The 22,000-nt window shown below is 47.1% G+C and overlaps 1 protein-coding gene across 1 annotated transcript in view; it reads right to left on the bottom strand.

Annotated features, from left to right (window-relative positions):
- Dgkd (diacylglycerol kinase, delta 130kDa) overlaps positions 1-11,171 on the bottom strand; it is a 67,753-nt gene extending 56,582 nt beyond the window's left edge. The window contains exons 1-2 of the mRNA XM_013022751.1: positions 11,043-11,171; positions 8,904-8,984 (exon numbers count right to left, since the gene is read on the bottom strand). Of these exons, the coding sequence (XP_012878205.1) occupies positions 8,904-8,984; positions 11,043-11,171 (210 nt within the window). The remainder of the gene's footprint in view (positions 1-8,903; positions 8,985-11,042) is intronic.
- Positions 11,172-22,000: the final 10,829 nt, after the last annotated feature.

Below are 22,000 nucleotides of genomic sequence, written 5' to 3'. Positions count from 1 at the left end.
AAGTGGCGCTGTGGCTCAAGTGGTAGAGTGCTAGCCTTGAGCTGAAGAGCTGAGGGACAGCACCCAGGCCCAGAGTTCAGGCCCCATGACCAGACCTAGAAAAATAAAATTAATTTAAATTAAAATTAAAAATAAAAAATACTTAGGAATGCCCATAAATCAAAATAAGTGCGTAAGTGTTATCAAGTTAAACCTTCTAGCCAGGCGCCAGTGGCTCATGCCTGTAATCCTAGCTACTCAGAAGGCTGAGATCTGAGGATTGCGGTTCAAAGCCAACCCAGGCAGGAAAGTCCGTGAGACTCTTATCTCCAATAAACTACTAGAAAACCAAAAGTGGAGCTGTGGCTCAAGTGGTAGAGTGCTCGCCTTGAGCTGAAAAGTGCAGGGACAGAGCTCAAGCCCAGAGTTCAAACCCCACGACCAACCAAAAACAAAACAAAACAAAACTTTCTAACGGTCCTGGTACAGAAATGAGTGGTGGGAAAGAATAAAACATAACCTGGTGCCAGTGGCTCCCACTTATAATCCTAGCTACTCAAGAGGCTGAGATCTGAAGATTGCGGTTTGAAGCCAGTCCAGGCAGAAAACTCTGTGAAACTCTTATCTCCAATAAACCACTCAGAAAAAGCCAGAAGTGGCACTGCACTGAGGCTCAAGTGGTAGAATGCTAGTCTTGAGTACACAGAGGCTTAGGGACAGCACCTAGGCCTTGAGTTCAAGCCCCAAGACCAGCAAAACAAAACAAAACCTAGCTAACGTGGACAGTGTATTTCTATACTGGCTGACACCATCACCCACATGCTAGTACACACAGATAGTGTACATTTGTACTGTATGGCACCCTCACCCACGTGCTAGTACACACAGATAGTGTACATTTGTACTAGCTGGCACCTTTACCCACGTGCTAGTACACACAGTGTACATTTGTACTGTACAGCCCCCTCACCCACGTGCTAGTACACAGTGTACATTTGTACTGTATAGCACCTTCACTCATGTGCTAGTACAAACAGACAGTGTACATTTGTACTAGCTGGCACCCTCACCCACGTGCTAGTACACACAGATAGTGTACATTTGTACTAGCTGGCACCCTCACCCCCGTGCTAGTACACACAGTGTACATTTGTACTGTACAGCCCCCTCACCCACGTGCTAGTACACAGTGTACATTTGTACTGTATAGCCCCCTCACCCACGTGCTAGTACACACAGTGTGCATTTGTACTGTACGGCCTCACCCATGTGCTAGTATACACAGACAGTGTACATGTGTATTAGCTGGCACCCTCACCCACATGCTAGTATACAAGGACAGTACACTTCTGTACTGACCAACTTATCACACACATCCTAATACTTCTACAGATTAGAAAACTAAATTTTGTGAAGATCAAGTCTCTTGCCCTATGTCACAGAGCTAACAAGACTTTCTTAAGCCAGGCGCCCGTGGCTCATGCCTATAGTCATAGCTACTCAGGAGGCTGAGATCCGAGGATTGAGGTTCAAAGCCAGCCTGGGCAAGGAAACACCATGAGACTCTTATCTCCACTAGAAACCCAGAAGTGGCGCTGTGGCTCAAGAGGTAGAGTGCTACCCTTGAGCTGAAGAGCTGAGGGACAGCGCCCAGGCCCAGAGTTCAAGCCCCACAACCTACAAAAAAAAAAAAAAAAAAAGACTTTCTTAGGCTGGGCATGGTGGCTCATGACTTCAGTCCTGTAATTCCAAAGGCTAACACAGGAGGATCATGAGTTCAAGGTTAGCCTGGACAACATAGCAAGTCCCAGGGTGGCCTAGTTACAGTGAGGCTGTGTCTCAAATACAAACAAAAAAGGAAGATCCTCTCTATAACACACAGTAAAAAAGAAAAACACACACACACACACACACACTTTAACCCCAACACTCAAGAAGCTGAGGCAAGAGAACCAAGACTCTAGATGACGCTAGGCTACAAAAAGAGCTAGAGGTCAGAATTGGTTACATAATAAGACCCTGTGTCAAATAAAAGGATTAATTAATTAATTAAAATGCTGACAGTTGCCGTTATATCTACAGAACCTTTTGGGAAGTTAGCAATCCATGAACCCAGACTGTAAACCCTTACCAAGCAACTCTCTCTCTTCCTCCTGTTCCCAAAAGGAGACACTGCAGAGACCGGAGCTCTGACAGCTATCCTGGGGCAGCAGCGTCCCATTCTGGAAGACCTAAGTGGCCCTATAGAGCCGCCAGACCCAAAAGGGGCAGCCTTCCACATTCACAACGAATGTGCTGTGGTATTTTAACAGCTATAGTGCATCCTGTGATGGCCTCTAAAAAGCCACGTCTGTGCTCCATTCCAGGGAACTTGTTTTTTTTTTTTTGGTTCCGGTCGTGGGGTCTGAACTCTGGGCCTGGGCGCTGTCCCTCAGCTCTTCAGCTCAAGGCTAGTGCTCAACCACTTGAGCCACAGCACCACTTCCGGCTTTTTTTTCTTTTTGCTTATGTGGTGCTGAGGAATCGAACCCAGGGCCTCAGGCATGCAAGGCAAGCGCTCTACCACTGAGCCACCTTCCCAGCCCCCCAGGGAACTTGTAAACAAGACCTATGTGCAGATGTCATTCAGTTGAGGACTAGCTGAGTGGGCCTAAATCTAGTGGCAAGTGTCCCCATACGAGAAGACACAGGCAGGGGAGGAATGCCACACGGGAACTCAGAGGCTGAACTGGAATGTGCAGGTTGTGGGTCAGCTGGGAGCCTCAGGAGCTGGAAGCAGCAGCACAGGGCCTCTACTGTGGCCTCAAGAGAGAGGCAGGCTCCTGCTAACTGCTTGGCTTCAGATTTGTGGCCTCCACAAGTATAAGGAGAAATATCCAGTGTTCAAGCTGTTAATGACGCCATGGGAAACTGACAGTGCAGTGAAGTGTAATTCAAGTATAATTTCCTTCATCATCTTCTACCAACACCGTATGAATCAAACAGGAATTCCTACCGAAGCGTGCAGTTTTATTATGAAGCCATGCAGAAGCAGCCCTCCAAGATGTAGATCCTGAGTGAATTTCATTCAACTTACACAATCCTTTTTCATTCAATTTGCTCAATCCTTTTTATTAATGGTAAGGGCCTGCCCTTTCTTCATCCAGCGCACATATGATACCAACAACTATCTAAGTCTCACTTCCTGGCTCTTTTTTCTGTTCCTTCATTCTCATAAGGGAGTTTACGACCCTCTTCTCTGGCTATCCATACTTGGGGCTGCCCCTCTACCTTCTCCAAGCCATGCCATGTGAACAGCAGGTATCCATCCACTCACATGTCTGCCTCCACCAGCTAAAAACTGAGCCAAGTACCAGTGGCTCATTCTTATGATCCTAGCTATTTGGAGGCTGAGATCTAGAGAATGGAAGTTCAGGGCCAATTTGGGCAAGGAAATCCATGAGACTCCATCTCCAAAACAACCAAAAAGCCAAGCTGGAGGAATGGCTCAAGTGATACAGTACCAGTCATGAGGACCTGAGTTTAAGCCACAATACTGATCCAAAAAAAAAAAAACAAAAAAAAAAACCCCACCACTTACAGCAGAAGGACTTAGCCTGTGGACTGGTGATGGAGAAAGGAAGGACCGTGGTAAGCAGAGAGTCATGCTGCCTGCAAGGCCACACTCACTACCCCAGGTGTCCCTTCCTTGATCTAACATGTTTTCCAGCAGAATCTTCAACTAGACACCAAATATTCTCAGTTCCTAACACTGAGAGTGAGTCAGTAAAGTTTAACTGATCCACTGTGACAAAGATCAGAGAAGCACCTGCCGTTATAATCATAATTACCAGAAACACATGACAGCATCGATAATGATGAAACAGTAAATAAAGCAGAACACAAAACTACACCTGGGCTGGAAATGTGGCTTGGTGATGGAGTGCTTGCCTAGCATTCATGAAGCCCTAGGTTTGATTCCTCAGTACCACATAAACAGAAAAGACTGGAAGTGGTACTGTGGCTCAAGTGGTAGACTACTAGCCTTGAGCAAAAAGAAACTCAGGGACAGTGCCCAGGCCCTGAGTGCAAGCCCAGGACTAGCAAAACAAAATTTAAAAAACTACACCTACACTGACATGTGGAGAGCATATGAAGAATTCAATGTTCCCCTAGGAAATGTGTGAAGGAAACAGAAGAAAAGAAAACAGCGGCTGGGCTACTGTGGGCATTTCTCTCTGTATCTTAAATTTCCTTAAGACCTTTACTCCGATTTACATGACTTAAGAAATAAACTAATAAACTGATATACATATGGGTCTGGGTGCCTGGCAGGCACAAATTGCTGGGAAGGTGGCTTAGTGGTAGAGTGCTTGCCTTGCATGCATGAGGCCCTGGGTTCAATTCCTCAGCACCACATAAGCAGAAAAGGCTGGAAGAGGCACTGTGGCTCAAGTGGTAGAGCACTAGCCTTGAACTGAGAGCTGAGGGACAGTGCCCAGGCCCAGAGTTCAAGCCCCATGACCGACAAAGAAAAAGAAAGAAAGAAAAAGAGAGAGAGACAGAGAGAGAGAAAGGGGGGGGGAGAAGAAAATTGTGGTTTCCCAAGGGGGGGAATGCTCCTGAGCGCCACCTCTCTGCACCTGTCTGCCTCGCTGTCACCTCTCTCTGCCAAAGGGACCAGGCCCCTCCCACAGCAGCCCAGCTGCTACTTTCCTTCTGCTGCTGTCCTGTTTATCACAGGGCTACCGTTATTTCTTTCCCACTAGGGAAGCTTTGGAAGTCTAGAGAGGACACGTTTCTCACCCCACACACCCTTCAGGTCCCCAGAACACAGCTTGCCAAGCTCTTCTAGAATTTGCATCTGTCTCAACAGATACCTGTTTCATTTTAGAAATGCAGTAGCCAGGCTAAGGCCTTATGTTTCAAATGACTCCTACATACTCCGGGGATAAAGAAGCCATTTCAACCTTGCTTCTGGGTGCATGCAGAGCACCAGGTCTGGCCCTGTCTGCCCCCAACATGAGGAGCCCCAGCACACAGGAAAAGTCCCTGAGGTGGGCATTTCAAGGCAACTGCCCATCCTCGATGCTGTGTTCGACAGAAAGGAGTGACTGGACCTACACGTGGCTGGCACTCGGGCGCTCAGGCAGCCCAGGGCCAAAGCCCTGTGCCGCAGACAACCCCTCCACAGGCATGGCTTCAACGCCACATGCACAGACCACGATAGAGCCCCCATTCCTCCACATCCGCAAACTACATCAGTGGCATGAACTACCCCCTCGAGATGGGCAGCCTCAACTCCTGGAAAACTTGGGGAAATTGTCCTGTGTGTGTGTGTGTGTGTATGTGTGCGTGTGTGTATGTGTGTGTGAACTTGGGGAAATTGTCTGTGTGTGTGGTGTGTGCGTGTGTGTATGTGTGTGTGAACTTGGGGAAATTGTCTGTGTGCGTGGTGTGTGTGTGTGTGTGTGTGCCAGATTAGAGCTTGAACTCAGGGCGTGGGCTCTGTGGGGGGAGGGGGGTGCACACACGCACCAGATTGAGGCTTGAACTCAGGGCCTGGGCACTGGCTCTGAGCTGGTTGGCTCGAGGTTAGCACTCAACTACTTGAACCAAAGCTACATTTCCAGCTTTCTGGTGGTTAGCTGAGGATAAGAGTGTCACCCACTTTCTTGCCCAGACTGGCTTTGAATCATGACCCTCAGATCTCAGCGTCTTGAATAGCTAGGACTACAGGTGTGAGCCACCAGTGTGTGGCTCAGGAGCTAGCTTTTAAGTTCAGAGAAGCTAGGGAACTTTACTCTGGGTATAGCAAAGTAGGCAAGGGATCCCATGGTCCCTTCATTCCTTTGGGACCTGGACCTCCAAAGCCCAGGGCCAACAGTTACTTGACACAGGGCAATCCCTACACAAGAATGGCCTAACTGCAGGAGGCCTGCAGCACAGCGGGCAGGGTTGGAGGCACAGAGGACCAGGTCCCTCAGGCTGTATCAAGGGACAGATGAGAAGTCACCTGCACAATGATTTACAGCACTTTTACAATGGGCAGAGCATGGTTCTTTTTAATGATTTTGAATTTCAGGGATATTCCAGAAAAACCTGTCTTTCCTCTTTGTGGCTCATCCCACCATAGCCATCGCTGTGATCAGAGGGTAGCAACACCACAACCAGACTGCTTCAGGTCTGCCAACACTTGGAACAATGCAGCGATTGTTCATTTAGATTGTTCAGCAAACACAAATCATGCAACATTAAATTTAAGAGATGCAAGGATAACAAGCTAGAAGAAAAATTTCCAATTAGATATCCAACGACAATAATAAATTAGGTTTGGTTTACTACTTTCAGTCTGTGCATGAAGCAATCAGTGAGAACCTGTAGTCAGACTTAATAACAGCACACACTTTATCCATCTTCACTGTACTCAATCTCCAAAATAAACCCATTTTTCAAATGAGGGAACTGAGGCTCAGGCTCATTGCGCAACTTACCCAAAGTCACCAACTAGTAAGAGACTGAGATAGGCCTTGTCTTACCTGGCTTCAAGGAGGCTCTATACTTCCAGAGATTGGAAGAAAGGAATAGAACCTAGTCCTGCTGGCTGGGGCCTCTAGCTACTGGAGGAAACACAGACCCTGAATGTTCAAAGACAAGAGCTTCCTCCAGGAAGCCTCCTCACCATCTGCTTTACTCTGGTTTAGTAAGAACTCCTTTCTAGGTCTGCTCTGTCCTTTGGACTTTGAGCACAGCTCATGGCCCAGGGAGGCCCTCAAAACACAACCTGCTCAATCAATAATGAATAATCCAGCAAAGTTCCCAAGGAACAAAACCAAGCTAATCAAGTAGACAGAAAAAAAAATCAGGAGAGGATTTCAGTAACGAAGTTCCTAAGTTACAATAGATTTTTAAAAACAAACAAATGCATCCAAGCAAAATGTTATCTAAATATTACTCAAGTTTTATAATGAGTAATACTTTTGGTTTTTTGTTTGTTTTTTGGGTTTTTTTTTTTTTTTGCTGGTACTGGGATTTGAACTCAGACAAGCCTAGCTTGCTTGTCTTCTGCCTGGCTTTTTGCTGGTTATTTTCGAGATGGAGTCTTTATGGACTTTCTTGCCTAGGCTGAATTCAAGCAAGATTCTCTAGGTCTTAGCCTCCTGGTAGCCAAGATTACAGCCAGGACCTACCATACCTAGCTATAATGAGTAACATTAAATATCAGATGCTTATAATAAATATAAACACCCAGAGAAAATTTAAATGCTGACAATTTACTGTTCCTAAGTAGAAACCAAAGAGGCTAAGAAGATGGCATTAGGCTGTATAATAATATTATAGGCTGTATAATAATATTACAGGATGGATAGGCAAGCCAGAACTCGATCAAACCAAATAATCTGTAAAAGAGTACACCATAGAAGCAGGGAAGTAAAAACAAACCAGATAGCAGAAAAAGTAAAACCATCTTCAAATTCCTCTATCTCCTGTCAGATTTCAGATTATCTGCTGCTTTCCTGTTTGCCTACCATAAGTGAAAGTATACCCTCTGAAGTAAGGCATTACATCAGTGTCCTGAACCTAATGCCATCTTGACAGTTTTTCACAGTTAATACCTGCCAACCAAAAACATCAGGCATACTAGCAGGAAAGACCAAAGGAACAAAACTAAGAGAAAAATGAGACAGTAAAAAGACATACAGAAGAACCAGATACATAAGTTTCTGACACAGACTTCAACATAAATATGCTAACTAGATTCAATGAAACAGTGTAAGAGTAGAGCCTTTGGAAGACACCTCAAATGCTTAAAAAGGCTAGGATTATGCCTGCCATCCTAGCTACTCAGGAAGCTGAGATCTGAGGAATACAGTTCAAAACCAGCGTAGGTAGGAAAGTCCATGAGATTCTTACTTCCAATTAATCACAGAAAAAGCCAGAACTAGCATTGTGGTTCAGGTGGCCGAGTACTAGCCTTGAGGAAAAAAAACTCAGAGACCGCACCCAGAGTTCAAGTCCCAGGTCTAGCCAAAAAAAGAAAAAAAGCAAATGAAAGAAACGAAACCAGTACAACGTGAAGGATGTGACAGATAAAGCTCATATCTACAGAAATGAAGACACATGTCCTGGGTGCGTGGCTGCTGCCTGCCACGCACAATGCAAGAACGTTGGCAGAAAGCACTACCCACCTTCTATAAATGTAAGGAAAAGCTTAAATGTAATTTAAAACGAGAGAAACAGACCAAAATATTAGCATTCTGTTTTGAAGTAGCTGACTCATGGCTGCTTTTCAATTCCTTTAATATACTTTCCTTTATATGAAAAATAAAATTAAGATTTTAAGCCAGGCGCCGGTGGCTCATGCCTGTAATCCTAGCTATTCAGGAGGCTGAGATCTGAGGATAGCAGTTCAAAACCAGCCCAGACAGAAAAGTCTGTGAGATTCTTATCTCCGAATAACCACAAGAAAACCAGAAGTGACGCTGTGGCTCAAGTGGTAGAGCACTAGTCTTAAGCTGAAGGGCTCAGGGACAACGTCTAGGCTCAGAGTTCAAGCCCCATGACTGACAAAAAAAATTTTAACAGCTAGTGGCTAGGTTCAGTGGTAGAGCACTCAAGCATGAGGCCCTGAGTTCAAACCCAGCACCACCAAAACTAAATTAATTCAATCAAACAAAAATTTCTAATTTTTTCCACAGTATCACAAAGAATCTTAAACTCTGTTCGAAATTGTTAATATATAAACCATAACATGGCAAAAAAAAATTTCATTTGAGGTTTTTGTTGTTTTGTGCTCACATTACCAAATTCTGTTATTCTCTAACTACAGAACTATTTTCAGGCTTAGAAACACATTGTTCCAGTAGTCATTCTGATCAAAGAGAAGAAGCCAGAAGAGTCTGAAGTGCTTCCTCACAATGGTCAAGCGTGCCTGGGAGTCTCACCGTGAAGCTGTTGTTGACGTTTTTGGTGCTGGATTCAGCCACACTGGCATCTGTCAGGTCCACCTCATCAAATATGATTGACTGGAGATTAAAAAAAACACACATATACAAGGACTCAGCACACCAAGGCAGGGGCATCCCAAACCCTGGCTAGCACAGTACCTTACTCTCCCTTCACCTACACAAGCCCAATTCTTGAATCTGTGCTATCTGGTCAGTAAGCCAATGCTACCTTAACACCCTGCCCCACTTGATTCTCACAACCAGCACTGAGTTCAGTGATAATGCATGGTTGTGCTTTAATCCACAGAATTTATTACTGAGGAGCTGGTAATGTGGCTTAGTGGTAGAGTGCTTGCCTAGCATGCATGAAGCCCTTAGTACCCCATAAACAGAAAAAGCCGATGTGGTGCTGTGGGCTCAAGTGGTAGAGCACTAGCCTTGAACAAAAGAAGCTCAAGAACAGTGCCCAGGACCTGAGTTCAAGCCCAGGACTGGCCAAAAAAAAAAAAAAATCATTACTGATCGCACTGGAAAATAAGACAAATAACAAATGCTAATACTTTTACACTTATTCTTTGTACTAAACACTACCATTAATGCCACTGGTTCTGGTATTCAGTGCTTTTATTTATGTGTGTGTATGCATATGTGAGTATATATATCTGTGTGTGCATATGCATGCGTGCAAATCCTGGGAACACAGGGCCTAGGTACTGTCTTAAGTTTCTTCTGTTCAGAGCTGAGGACCAGACTCGGGGCCTTGTACTTGCCAGGCAAGTATACTTCCACTGAGCTAAATCCCCAACCTTTCCCTTAGCTTTTTTGCTCAAAGCTGGCACTATACCACTTAAGTCAGAGCTCTACTTCAGGGTTTTGTTTTTTGTTTTTTGCTAGGTAACTGGAGATAAGAGTTTCATGTCTTTTCCTGTCTGAGCTGCCTTTGAACCACTATCCTCAGATCTCAGCCTCCTGAGTAGCTAGATTAATAGGCATGAGCCACTAATACGTGGCTATATTCCCTGCTTTTAAATGTGAAGTATGTCCTCAGTCTATGTTCCAGCTGGGTCCAGATGGATCTCTGCCCTCTGTCTATAGTTTCTCCAGTCGGCACATGTAGGAAAGGTCCCAGCTAAAATAATGTACCGTATGGGAAAAGAGACTTAATAGAGGAGATCCAGCAATAAGGAAAAGCAGAGAGCCAGGCAAAAGGCATCTAGTTCTGGAGAGTTACCCAAGCTCCAATGAGAGCTGGGAATCAGGCTTAGGGACACCTCCCTGCCCAATTTCCCTTCCTTTCTCCCTCAAGTACCCAGATATAACTCCTACTCCAGATCCCCCCTTACTCCTTTACCTTCCTGTTCCCTCTATTCTAAGACGATTCCATTGTGAACCCTTGGAGGAAATATTAGTAACCAAGAAAATAGGTTCAATCTTCACCTTCCCCCACCAACAGGCCCAAAATAGCAGTTTTTAAAAACTGAGGGTTGTGGTCAGACCCTTTCTAAGCAGGCTGCTTTACTCTATTTCAAATTTTAGCACACTAACTCTCTAGGGACACATCTCAAAATGATTCCAGGTTTTTTTTAAGTATTAGGACTGCCACCAACACTGAGAGGAAAACAGTGTTGAGAATCTCAGCCCACATACCAGTGTGTGCAGTGTCTGACATCCCAGTCATTGTGCGTGTACCGGTGAAATGCACCAGCTCCTCCTCAGAGAGCACCGGCTTTGAGTCTTTCCTGCAGTGGACACTCAGAATGAGGGCTGACTGCCGGAAAGCCTAGAAATAAAAAAATCCCTGTGCTCTCTTTGGAAGTGCATTTACTAAAATTAGAAATGAAGTAGAATCTCACACACTCACTTTAAAGCGACTTTTAGCCCATAATAGAGAGATCCCTGGGGTCTGAAAAGAAGATATCTAACTAGAAGACAGTTCTATAATCACTTTTCCATTCTTACAGAAAAGTGAATAGAAACGGTATTTATTTATAAGCAACAAAATATGCTTTGAGACAAATAAACCCTGACAGCTTAGAGTGTTGAAAACTAGCTGCAAGTAAATGGCCTGCAATCGACTCCTGCCTGCCCTGGAGCACCGCACATGCAGCGGCCACAGGTGTTCTCCCCCAGCCTCACCTTTGCAGTTTTGGCGTAGTATAGAGTTCGCCCTCGGAGCTTGAAGTATCTCCTCTTTGATCGCTGGAATGAGTTGTTCTGTTTGGTCAGCATACCTTCTTTGATGATGGTCTGAAAGCACAGGAACATACTTGTGAATGTGCGTTTCTGAAAGGCCTCTTTGCCAGGCTGACTGAAACACACCCTGTGGTGGCCATGAGCCTTCGTGTCTCTCAGGAGCAAGCAGCCTACCAAGAAAAATAGTTCTCACACTCTGACAAACTTTGACCCTTGTGCGGACCAAGCACTGCTGGGGGAGGAGGGGGCACCACAATCCTCTCGGGGCAATGCAGTGATTGTGTGGGCGAGGTGTCAGCGGCCCAACATGTGCCCTAAATACACTCAGATTAGCAAAGGGGAAACTGAGGCTCATGGGACTGCAGTAAGCAGTAGCTGGGGGACAGCTGGGACACGGGTCTGGTACATTCTCCAACGTCAGCATTTGGTGTTTTCAGCTATTCTTGGCCCCGTCTCCATGTTCTCTGGCCTCCTGCCATTTCTCAGGATCCTGTTGCCAAACTGTCTACATCCATCTCTGGGGTTGAGCACAGTTCCAGGCCTGTGCTCCATTTGGCCATCTGCACTGTTCACTGGCCAGTAGGGGCAGCTAATCTGTACACTGAGAGAGAACAGTGCCAAGGCCTGACGCCTGCCCCACCCACAGAACCCACCTCACACAAGAGTGCCCAACACTCCCCGGAGACACACATGCTCAGGGAGCTTCTCAGTCACAAGATGCGCTGAACCATACAGAGCCACGAGTACAGTCCACTAATAACTGGGAAGGGACCGGGCGCCGGTGGCTCACACCTGTAATCCTAGCTACTCAGAGGCTGAGATCTGAGGATTGCGGTACAAAGCCAGCCCGGGCAGGAAAGTTCGTGATACTCTTATCTCCAAAAGACCACTAGAAAACCAGAAGTGGTGCTGTGGTTCAAGTGGTAGAGCGCTCGCCTTGAGCTGAAGAGCTGAGGGACAGCGCCCAGGCCCAGAGTTCAAGCACCATGACAGACCAAAAAAAAAAAAAAAAAATGGGAAGGGGAGGGGGCCCAGTGGCAGAGTGCCAGCCTAACAAGTCCAAGGCCAGAGTTCTAGCCCTGGCATTGCAAAGAAAACAACCCACTTGCAAAAATGAAAAAAACAAAAACAAAAACTAGAACCTGATACCCTGCTTGGTACTTTCTTACACTATGCCTCACAAACACCCAAGCCACAAGGAGCCTTAGCACTCCCGTCCAGCTTTGCACTTTAGTTTACTTTACAACAGTACATGTACAAAGTACATACACGAAGTACACCCAAAGCTACTTTAAACTTCCAAAGGTAAAGCCAGAGTGAATCAGGTCACCCAAATATGCCAGGATGTGTGAGAAGCACGTTGGCCTGTCTGGATTCCCATAAGCCTGTCCATCACAGGAGGAGGACAGAAAAGACTCCTGAAGTTGCCCCCCACCCCTGACACCACACACAAAGGGTCAGGCCCAGTAACACAGGGTCTCTCCCTCTCCTCCTCCCTCACCCACACTTCTGGAGGCTCCCCTCTCTCCCACAGGCCCCTGGCATGGAGTATGCTCTGGGACCAGCCCGCTGCTACTGTCGGCCTCCTCCAACTCCCTCAAAAATTGCTATGAGTCTACTTTCTCATGTGTGGCTTTCCCTTCACCCTACTTCTGAAGAGGTCACCTACTCCCTTCTCCCAGGAAGAAAGAAATGAGAAAGTCAACAATATCCCACAGTCCAGGGAGACACACACCAGGTCTGTCACGAACACAAGCGGGCCCTGTACTGAAACAGAACAAGGTACAGTAGCTAGGGCACAAACCATGGCAGCCCAGAGGCACCAGTGACCAGCTTTGCCTCTGAGCATCCTTCCAGACCCAAAAGCACATGGCGACACTCACATCAGGCCATCTGCACACAGCAACAGCAGTCAGGATGCCTGGACACAGGGATCCTCTCTGTGGATCTCAAAGAATTCATGCTGCACAGACGTTCGTCCCCGTCATTCTCCAACCCCCACCCCCACCCCCACCATGGAGCTTCCTTACCTCGACAGGGGAAGAAAGTGCTGCCATCTCTTTCCTATATGCAAATTTAAAAATACCAAAAAAGATAACTAAACCAGCAAGTCAAAGCCCGGGAAAGTTTACAAATTATCTTTAAAGAACAGATGCTAAATAAAGTACTTTTCCTACATCTCCTGCTACTCATACATAAAAGAAAAAGCAGAATGAAAACACAACATGCTTGTGTATGCGCGCACGCACGCACTTGTGCACACACACACAAAACAATCTTTCACAAAGCGGATGAGAGCCTGTATCTCAGGCCGACCAAGGAGACCTGCTGTTCTATTTATAGAACAAGCATGCTCAGAAAAAGACTGGTGGGTTTCAGCGGAAAAGGCTGAAGAGAAGATAAAGACCAGTATTTCTTCGAAGCTTTTTCAGAAAGTACATTTCTTCTCCTCATTTGCTGCACCTAAATACTATAGGCATGTTGCCGAATATTTTAAAATATCAAGCCAAAGCAATGGTCAAGAAAATCATGTGCTATGTTTTGCACTGGTGGCCAGTGAGAGGCAGCAGGGAAAGACTGGCCAGCGGGCAGCACTGCCCAGTCGGGGCCCATGCCTCCCCTCAGTTCTGCTCCCACAGAAGGCTAACCACAGTTCAGTCCTCTGGAGTGCCCGTGCTTCAATCAAAGACCTGCAGCTCACACGGGCACCAAGAAAATGCCTGGCCATCAGCAGATGGCAGAAGAGCAGCAAGCTGGAAAGCCATCACTCCAATATTCCCAGCTCTAGATAGGATAAGTCCTGAAGCAAAACCTGGAGCCCAAGTGAGGAAACCCACACAGCCCTGGGAGCCATAACCGCCTCCTGACGTGACAGACGCACAGGCAGCCCACAGGCCCAAGACCACGTCCAAGGGGACCAGGAGTCTCCAATAGTCTCTACTCAAGAAGGCAGTTCCAGCTGGGTGCTGGTGGCTCATGCCTGTAATCCTAACTATTCAGGAGGCTGGTATTTGAGGACTGCAGTTCAAAGCCAGCTGGGAAGAAAAAGTTTGTGAAACTTATTCCAACTAACTAGCAAGAAGTCAAAAGTGGAGGTGTGGCCCAAGAGTACAACACCAGTGATGAGGAAAAACACTATACGGCTAAGTAACCAGTCCCTGAGTTTGAGACCAAAAAAGGAGAGGAAGGAGAGGAGAGAGAAAGAAGGAAAACAGGAGGAAGAGGAGGGGGAAGAAGAGCCAGAGGTCCACCAGGCCCTCTCTCTGGAAGGGACCATGGGTCCCTGGATCCAGTGGCGGGAGTGGAGGACAGCGCCCAGGCCCGAGTTCAAGCCCCACGACAGAAACAGGATAAGACAGACAGGCAGATAAATAGATGGATAGAAGCTCACGCCTGTAATCCTTGCTGCTCAGGAGGCTGAGATCTGAGGATTGTGGTTCAAAGCCAGCCCAGGCAAGAAAGTCCATGAGCCTCTTATCTCCAATAAACCACTCAGAAAACTGGAAGTGACGCAGTGGCTCAAGTGGTAGGGCACTAGCCTTGAGCTGAAGAGCTGAGGGACAGCACCCAGGCCTAGAGTTCAAGCCCCAGGACCAACCAAAAAAAAAAAAAAGATAGATAGATAGGGATACAGGGTAGAAAGCCCAGGTGACTCCACAAGTGTCCAGCTCAAGGAGAAGAAGGATCTATTCTAAACATGCTGAGTCTGCAGGGAGCCAAAAGCCGGGAAGTTCAGAGTAGAACCGGCACCAGCAGACCAATTTGTAAAGATGCTGGACAAGGTCCGCTTGAACATGTGAGAAGGCATGAGATTCAAGGAGGCTCAAGGGAACAGGGACCCCTACACCAAAGGTAGAAAAGAAGAGAGGAAGGAATAGGAGAGCACAGGCAGATGGCGGGTGAAGGCCAGCTGCATGGTAAGGTCGCAGCGAGACATGGGAGATCAATACTCGTGGAGCAGGCTGGGTGGCCGGGCAGAGCACAGAGCCGCTCGGCACAGGGAACAGGCCCAAGGGGAAAGAAGGAAACCACCTTACTGTTGGGGAGGAGGTGGAAGCTGCTCCACAGGTGGCCTTAGCCCCCTCCTGCCCCTGCCCTAAACACAGACACAGCGAGGGCTGTGGTGGGCACACTGAGAAGTGACTTCAGGGAGCAGCACCATGCATCCCACGGTAAAAGTCCCTGTCCACTCTAGGCTAGTACTGAACTGAACACTGGTGTCACCAGGATCTGAGGTGCCTCCCCCACGCTGTTCACCGGCTCTTCTGACCCCACTCACCCCTGTCACCTGTGCTTCACACACACACCCTACCTGGCTGCCCCACACCACTGACTCCTCGTGCTAAAATACTCAAGGTTGTGCCCTTCCTCTTCCTGAGTTCGGGTTTCCACCTCAAGCTTTCCTGTCTCCTGCCTCTGTGCCTCAGTATCTCTCACAGTGTAACCCCAGGGATGGGGGTATAGCTTAGTGGTGGTGGAGCAATTTCCTGCCATGGAAAAAGCCCTGGGTCCTGTACCCAGAACACACACACACGTACATACACATGTACACACACACACACACACACACACACACACACACACACACGCACACACACGAGCCAGCCCCCTGCAGCAGAACCCTGGCACACGAGGAAAAATTCGGCATACTCCATGCTCTGAATCCTAGGACAGCCCAAGTGGTCTGGGCACAGCCAGGCTGGAGACGAGGTATTGGAGGCTATCATCCTTCCTGCAGCCCGCCACCTCAGTCCCCTTGGCCAACGGCGGCTCCAGCTGCCTGGCCTGGGATTAACTGGCAGGCTCTGAGAAACTCCAACTCCAGGCTGCGCCCCACCAGTGAGATCAGAGCACGGGGCTGGGCAGGGGCACTACAGGGCACTACCATGTTTATGGCACCAGGCCTGAGAATCCAGATCCAGTCACAAGCCCGCCCTGCTCTCAGAGGAAGCCTAGTGGGCGCGAGCTCTGCTCCGACAGGGTCCCCTCACTGTCCTAGGATCTTCGCAAGGGCTTCTTGTCACCACACTTTTTCAGGGTGCAGGGGAGTACATGGTTTGAACTCTGGACCTCACGCTTGCTGGGCGGCACTGTACCACTAAACCAAGCAAAGGTTTGAACTCGGGGCCACATACTTGCTCAACTTGCTTCTTCAGCTGGTACTTTACCACTCTGGATTTTTTTTTTTTTTGGTCAGTCCTGGGGCTTGAACTCAGGGCCTGGGCACTGACCCTGAGCCTTTTTGTACTCAAAGCTAGCGCTCTACCATTGAGCCACAGCGCCACTTCCAGTTTTCTACTCTTTAATTGGAGATAAAGAGTCTCACTGACTTTCCTGCCCAGGCTGGCTTCAAATCACGATCCTCAGGTCTCAGGCTCCTCCTGAGTAGCTAGGATTACAGGAGTAAACCACCAGTGCCTGGTTTCTAAACCAGATTTTTGCTGGTTATTTTTTAGAGATGAGTCTCTCAGACTTTTCTTCCAACTGTGATGCTCTCTGGATCTCAGCCTCTCATGAGTAGCTAGGATCACAGGCATGAGCCATCGGCGCCCATGTTCACTGGTTACTTTTGGGATCGGGTCTCACTTCCAACCCAGACACAATCTTGGACCACAAATCTGCCTACCTTAGTCTCCCTGTGGTTTCTGGATGCCAAGCACATGCTGTCCTATCCAGCCACCCCTCGCTGAGAAGACGGTTCTCACAGACTTTTCTGCCCAGGACTGGCTTGGAACTGAGATCCTCCCATTCTCAGCCTCCTAAGTAGGATTTACAGGCACTTGGCTTCTGACTTCTGAATATACGTTTTCCTCTGCCTCAGTTAAAATTTCAGGAGCAAACCAAATGCCACAACCCCTAGAAGGAGGAGCACTCCGGACCATTCCAGACAGAACCAGACATCATCTGCTTGGCAAGTATGTGAACATCCATTCCAAGACAGCCCCTCCCCTCACCAGCCCAAGTCCTGCGCATTCAGACAGACTTGTATCACAGTCACCCCAGGGCCTTGGGAACTGTTTATCACATACCTCCAAGGTGAATATCTCTAATCTATAATGAGCTTCACCAAATTGAGAACAGACTAAAACTGGGCTAAAAATGAACAAACATTTCACAGAAATAGAAATACAAATGGTCCTTAAACACTTGAAAAGATGCTCATCCTGGCTCACAGTTGAGAAAAACAAGTAAAAACTAAAGTACAATACTATCCTCACCATCAGATTGACTAAAATACAACCAACAGGCAACACTGCTGACAAGACTACCTGCCATGGGGCGCCAACAGGCTTGCGGCGAGGCTGTGCCCACCTTCCCTCCCACCCACACGCCTGCCACAGACACTGAGCGCCAAATACCCTGCGAGAGCCCCCACAGAGCTATCCGCTACAAATCAGTGTAGCAAAAGACTGAAAATAACCAAATGTCCACTGCCTGGCAAGCGGCTAAGGAGAAAGAAAAGAGGTGACCCATAAAGGAAGCCAGGAGGGAGGACATAAACCTCAAGAAGGCACAATGGAAGGATAAACCCAAGTAATAAAGAATGAAAGTGACTAGATGCTTATGTGGGGAAAGGGACCAAGTCCAGAGACAGGCTGCCAACAGGCCTCTGGAGCGGGGCTCCCGCAGCCCAGCACAGGGGAGAGGAGCAGCGCCAACCTGGCACCGAGTCCACAGCTGCCCACGGTGCCACATCACCACCCTCCCAAGGGAGCCACAGCAAATGGCTGTCCCCACTGTCGGGACAGGACAGAAGCCATACGTGTGGAGTGCCCAGCAGGTGCCAGTCTCATCACCCAGGGAAGTTACCCACGAAGAGGCTGAGGGCCAAAGAGAGGGCTTTACCATCCACAGAGAAGGAAGATTCAGGACTCGGGCCCAGGTCGATCTGATTTCATCTTCTCCAGGCTTCCATAGCAAATGAGAAAAAGTAAGTGTCACATGCGTGAGGAAGCTTTGCTTCTCCTTAGTTTTGCTTTCACGAGTTCAGACTTTTCCGGAGTGGATCTGCGCACACACGGAGGCAAGGCCGTGCTGCCTGACCACCAGTAGAGGACTTCCTCAGACGCACACTGCTTGCGGGCCAGGCAAGATGGAAAGGAGCCTGCAGGGTAAAACCCATCCCCATGGAGCTGAGGAAAAGAAGCAAGTGTTTATCGAACACTCAGAACCATGCGCTGCAGGGAACACGATGGTGAAGGGGACAGATCCTTGACCAAGAAGCTGCGCATGGGCAAAGGGAAACTGCATTCACACAGCAAGAGGTTCTAAAGGGCCAAGGAAGATGACAAAGACACACCCTAGAGGGACGAACTCAGCTCCTCTACTTCATGTCTTTTTGGACACTTCTAGGAAGCCTGAACTTCTAGTTCAGATGCCTTGAGAGTATGGGCGACTTGAAACTCAGGGGTCAAGAGGACACACGGGCCTGGAGCAGCCACATGGAGTCCCCAAACCCTCAATCCCTCTTCTCCACATGCCTAATGAAGACTCTGGGGTCACTGCCACTGTTCAAATGTCAGCTTCCTTCCTGGGCAAAACATACACTGCAACACTTGGTAAGCTTCTGCTGGAAATACAGCCCTGCGTTAAACAGTCCAGCCCGCTCTCCGCCACTGCCCCAGTGTGCTATCTACAGGGAGGCTGCTTTTCATGTCCAGCCACGCCACCACACCGGTCCAGACAAGGCCCGCCGACTATGCTCACTCTCTAGCAGCTCTCCTCCAACCTGCTTTCCACATAACATACATAAAACAGGAAGTGGTTCCAGGAAATGAAAAAAACAGGAAGTGGGATGATGTAACTTACAAATTACTTAATAACCTACTTTTCCAAACATTACTTTACTTTGTATTTTATTCCTTCATACCTCTGGTTTTCATTTATTCAGACACAGAAGGAAATGGACATTAATTATGAACCTAAGAGAAAACTGATAGTGTCCCCACATCATGGTTTGAATGTCCAGCTGAAATATGTCTTATTTATACCAACTCTCTACTTAGATAAGCTTAAATTTTTATTTTCAACATAGCAGTTAAGTTGAAGTGAGGGTCAACATAACTAACTCATCCCATACAATGTATACATTTATTAGGCTATTATGAAATTTAAGCCCTATGTTTTTACAAGTCAGACCCATTTGTTATTTGGCTCCTTGAATTCAGTCTGTTTTGATCTAACAAAAAAAGAAAAAAATCTACCAGTTTCAGCTGTGTTTTCAAACATTCCAGAGAAGAGGCCGGGGTAGACTCCGCCTAGCCCTGGGCTCTCGGGCTGGCCGCCGCGCCCTGCCGCCGCGCCCTGCCGCCGCGGCTCACCAGCGGCTCTTCCCTGAAGGCCAGCATGTGATGCTCACGTTTTTGGTTCGTTAGTGAAAAATAACACATGCTCATTTTAGACAACGCAGGAAGCAGATGTAAAATAAAAATAACCCAAGCCCGCTGGCACACACAAGTCCCAATATCATTTTGGAAACTCTGCACAATGCAGAAATCCATCTGTAAGCGGTTTGCCTCTTTGTCTCCCCAATGTCAGTAGGCACTGGCCACACCCTGCTGTTCCCACTTGCCTCCATCACCTGGAAGAGGGTGTGGGAGGGGAAGCACCTGGCTGCTCTGTCAGCAGCAGGGTGACCTGGGCCCCGGGCACCACCTCCCCACATGGTATGAACAGGTGACAGGAGGAAATCCATGTACCCGCACGACCCAGGCTGGCACTGGGACTAGTCAGATGGCATCACTGGCACACTGACCAGGCAACTGGACGGTCCAGTGGGGTGGTTTCTTAACCTAGACCTCAATACTGAATGTGGTCGCGACTTCTGTTTTATCTTTTGTCACTGGGGAATTGAACCTAGGCCTTCACCCTGGGGAAAAAAAAAATTTATTTATAAATCATGTATCTGATAAGGGTCTAACACAGGCGATGTATGGAGAACCCTTACAACTCAACAACAAAAAGATGACTCACTTTCAAGTGAACAGAGGAAATGAACAGACTTCTCCAAACAGACCTGCGACTGGCCCACAAGCCCAGGGAAGATGCTCAACACCATGAGGCATAAGGAAATGCACATTGCTACCACAGGGCATCCCTGCTCAAAACAAGAAGAATAACAAGTACTAGTGTGAAAAAATGGCGACACACATATGGCTGGTGAGAATGTAAAGTTACGCGCCCATGGTACGCAACAACTTTGGCAGTTCCTCAACAAAGCTGTCTCAATTCCAGTCATAAGGATAAGCTCAAAAGAATTGAAAATACATATTCAAACAATTATCCATGTGTGCCTTTAAAAAAGCTCTACTCCCAAAAGCCAAAGTGATTCAAATGTCTGCCAACAGAATAATCAATAAACAAAACATTGTATATCTACATAATGAAGCAGTATTTAGCCATAAAAAAAGACTCAAGTCCTGAAACAGGTACAACACAGATGAACCTTGAAAATATTATGCTAAGATATCTGACACATAAGACCATTTATTATATAACTCCATGTATATGAAGTGTCCAGAAGGTAAATCCAGCAAGAGGAAAAGCAGATTCATGGTTGTCAGGGGCTAGGAAGAGAAAACAGGGACTTCCATAAGGGCCTAAAAAGGTCTAGAACAAGACAGCAGTTCTACAACATTATTGACATAATATTGTTAATGTACTTAACGATGCTGAATTATACACTTTAGGAAAGTTTAAGTGGACCAGCTGCCAGAGGCTCACACCTACAATCCTAGCTACTCAGGAGACTGAGATATGAGGATCCTGGCTTGAAGCCAGCCTGAGCAGACAAATCAAAGAGAGTCTTATCTCCAACTAACTAGCAAGACGCTAGAAGTGGAGGTGTGGCTCAAGTGGTAGAGTGCCAGCCTTGAGCAGAAAAGCTAAGCAAGAGTGCAAGGCCCTGAGTTCAAGCCCCAGGACCACAGATTGGCATATACCACTCAAATACCACTAAAGTAAAAAGAAGATTGGGAAGATGGAAGGTCTGCAAAAGAAATATGCCATAAACTCTGTTCATAAGCCTTAAAGGAATTATTAAGAGAAAATGGGGCTGTTTAGAAAAGAGGTCCTTCTTGGGCTGGGGGTGTGGCTCAGTGGTAGAGGGATTACCTAGCATTTACAAGGTCCCAAACAAAAAAGAAAAGGGAGAGCGAGGGAAGGGTTAAAATTGTCCAAAAAGAAATGTACTCATTACCTGACTTATGTAATCTTAACCCCTCTGTATATCACGTTTATAATACCTAAAAAAAGAAAAAGAAAAGAAAACATGGCTTCCTGCTCTCAATAACAAGAGCCGGCCTGATAATGCCTTAGGTTTTAAAATATTCAAATCAAGGCTGGGAATGTAGCTTGGAGGTAGAGTGCTTGCCTAGCCTAGCATGCATGCATGAAGCACTGGGTTAGATTCCTCGGCACCACATAAGCAGAAAAAGCTGAAAGTATACTGTGGTTCAAGTAGTACAGTGCTGGCCTTGAGCAAAAGAATCTCAGGGACAGGCCCTGAGTTCAAGCCCCAGGACTGCCAAAATTCAAAACAAACAAAAAAAAAAATCAAAGTAAGCATTTTTGAAGGACAGGATGAAATGAAAAGACAAAGTTGGGTAGCTCATGCCTGTAGCTAATCAGAAGTCTGAGGGCCCGAGGATCATGCTTCCAGCTCAGGCAGGAAAGTCTATGAAACACTTATCTCTAGCAAAGTGGAGGTGTGACTCAAGTGAAAGAATGCTAGTTTTGAGCAAAAAAGCTCAGGGACAGCACAGGTCCTGAGTTCAAGCCCCAGGATTGGCATAAAATAAAATAAAAAGCTAAGAGACATTAGAAAAAAGAGCTAAAATCATCACAGGACAACAGAATAAATCCAACTTGAAGGGCTAATGGGGAAAATGTACAAACAAATC

The sequence above is a fragment of the Dipodomys ordii genome, unplaced genomic scaffold (genome assembly GCF_000151885.1).
Source record: "Dipodomys ordii isolate 6190 unplaced genomic scaffold, Dord_2.0 Scaffold1, whole genome shotgun sequence".
Lineage (NCBI taxonomy): Eukaryota > Metazoa > Chordata > Mammalia > Rodentia > Heteromyidae > Dipodomys > Dipodomys ordii.
This window is presented reverse-complemented; position numbering and strand designations above follow the sequence as displayed.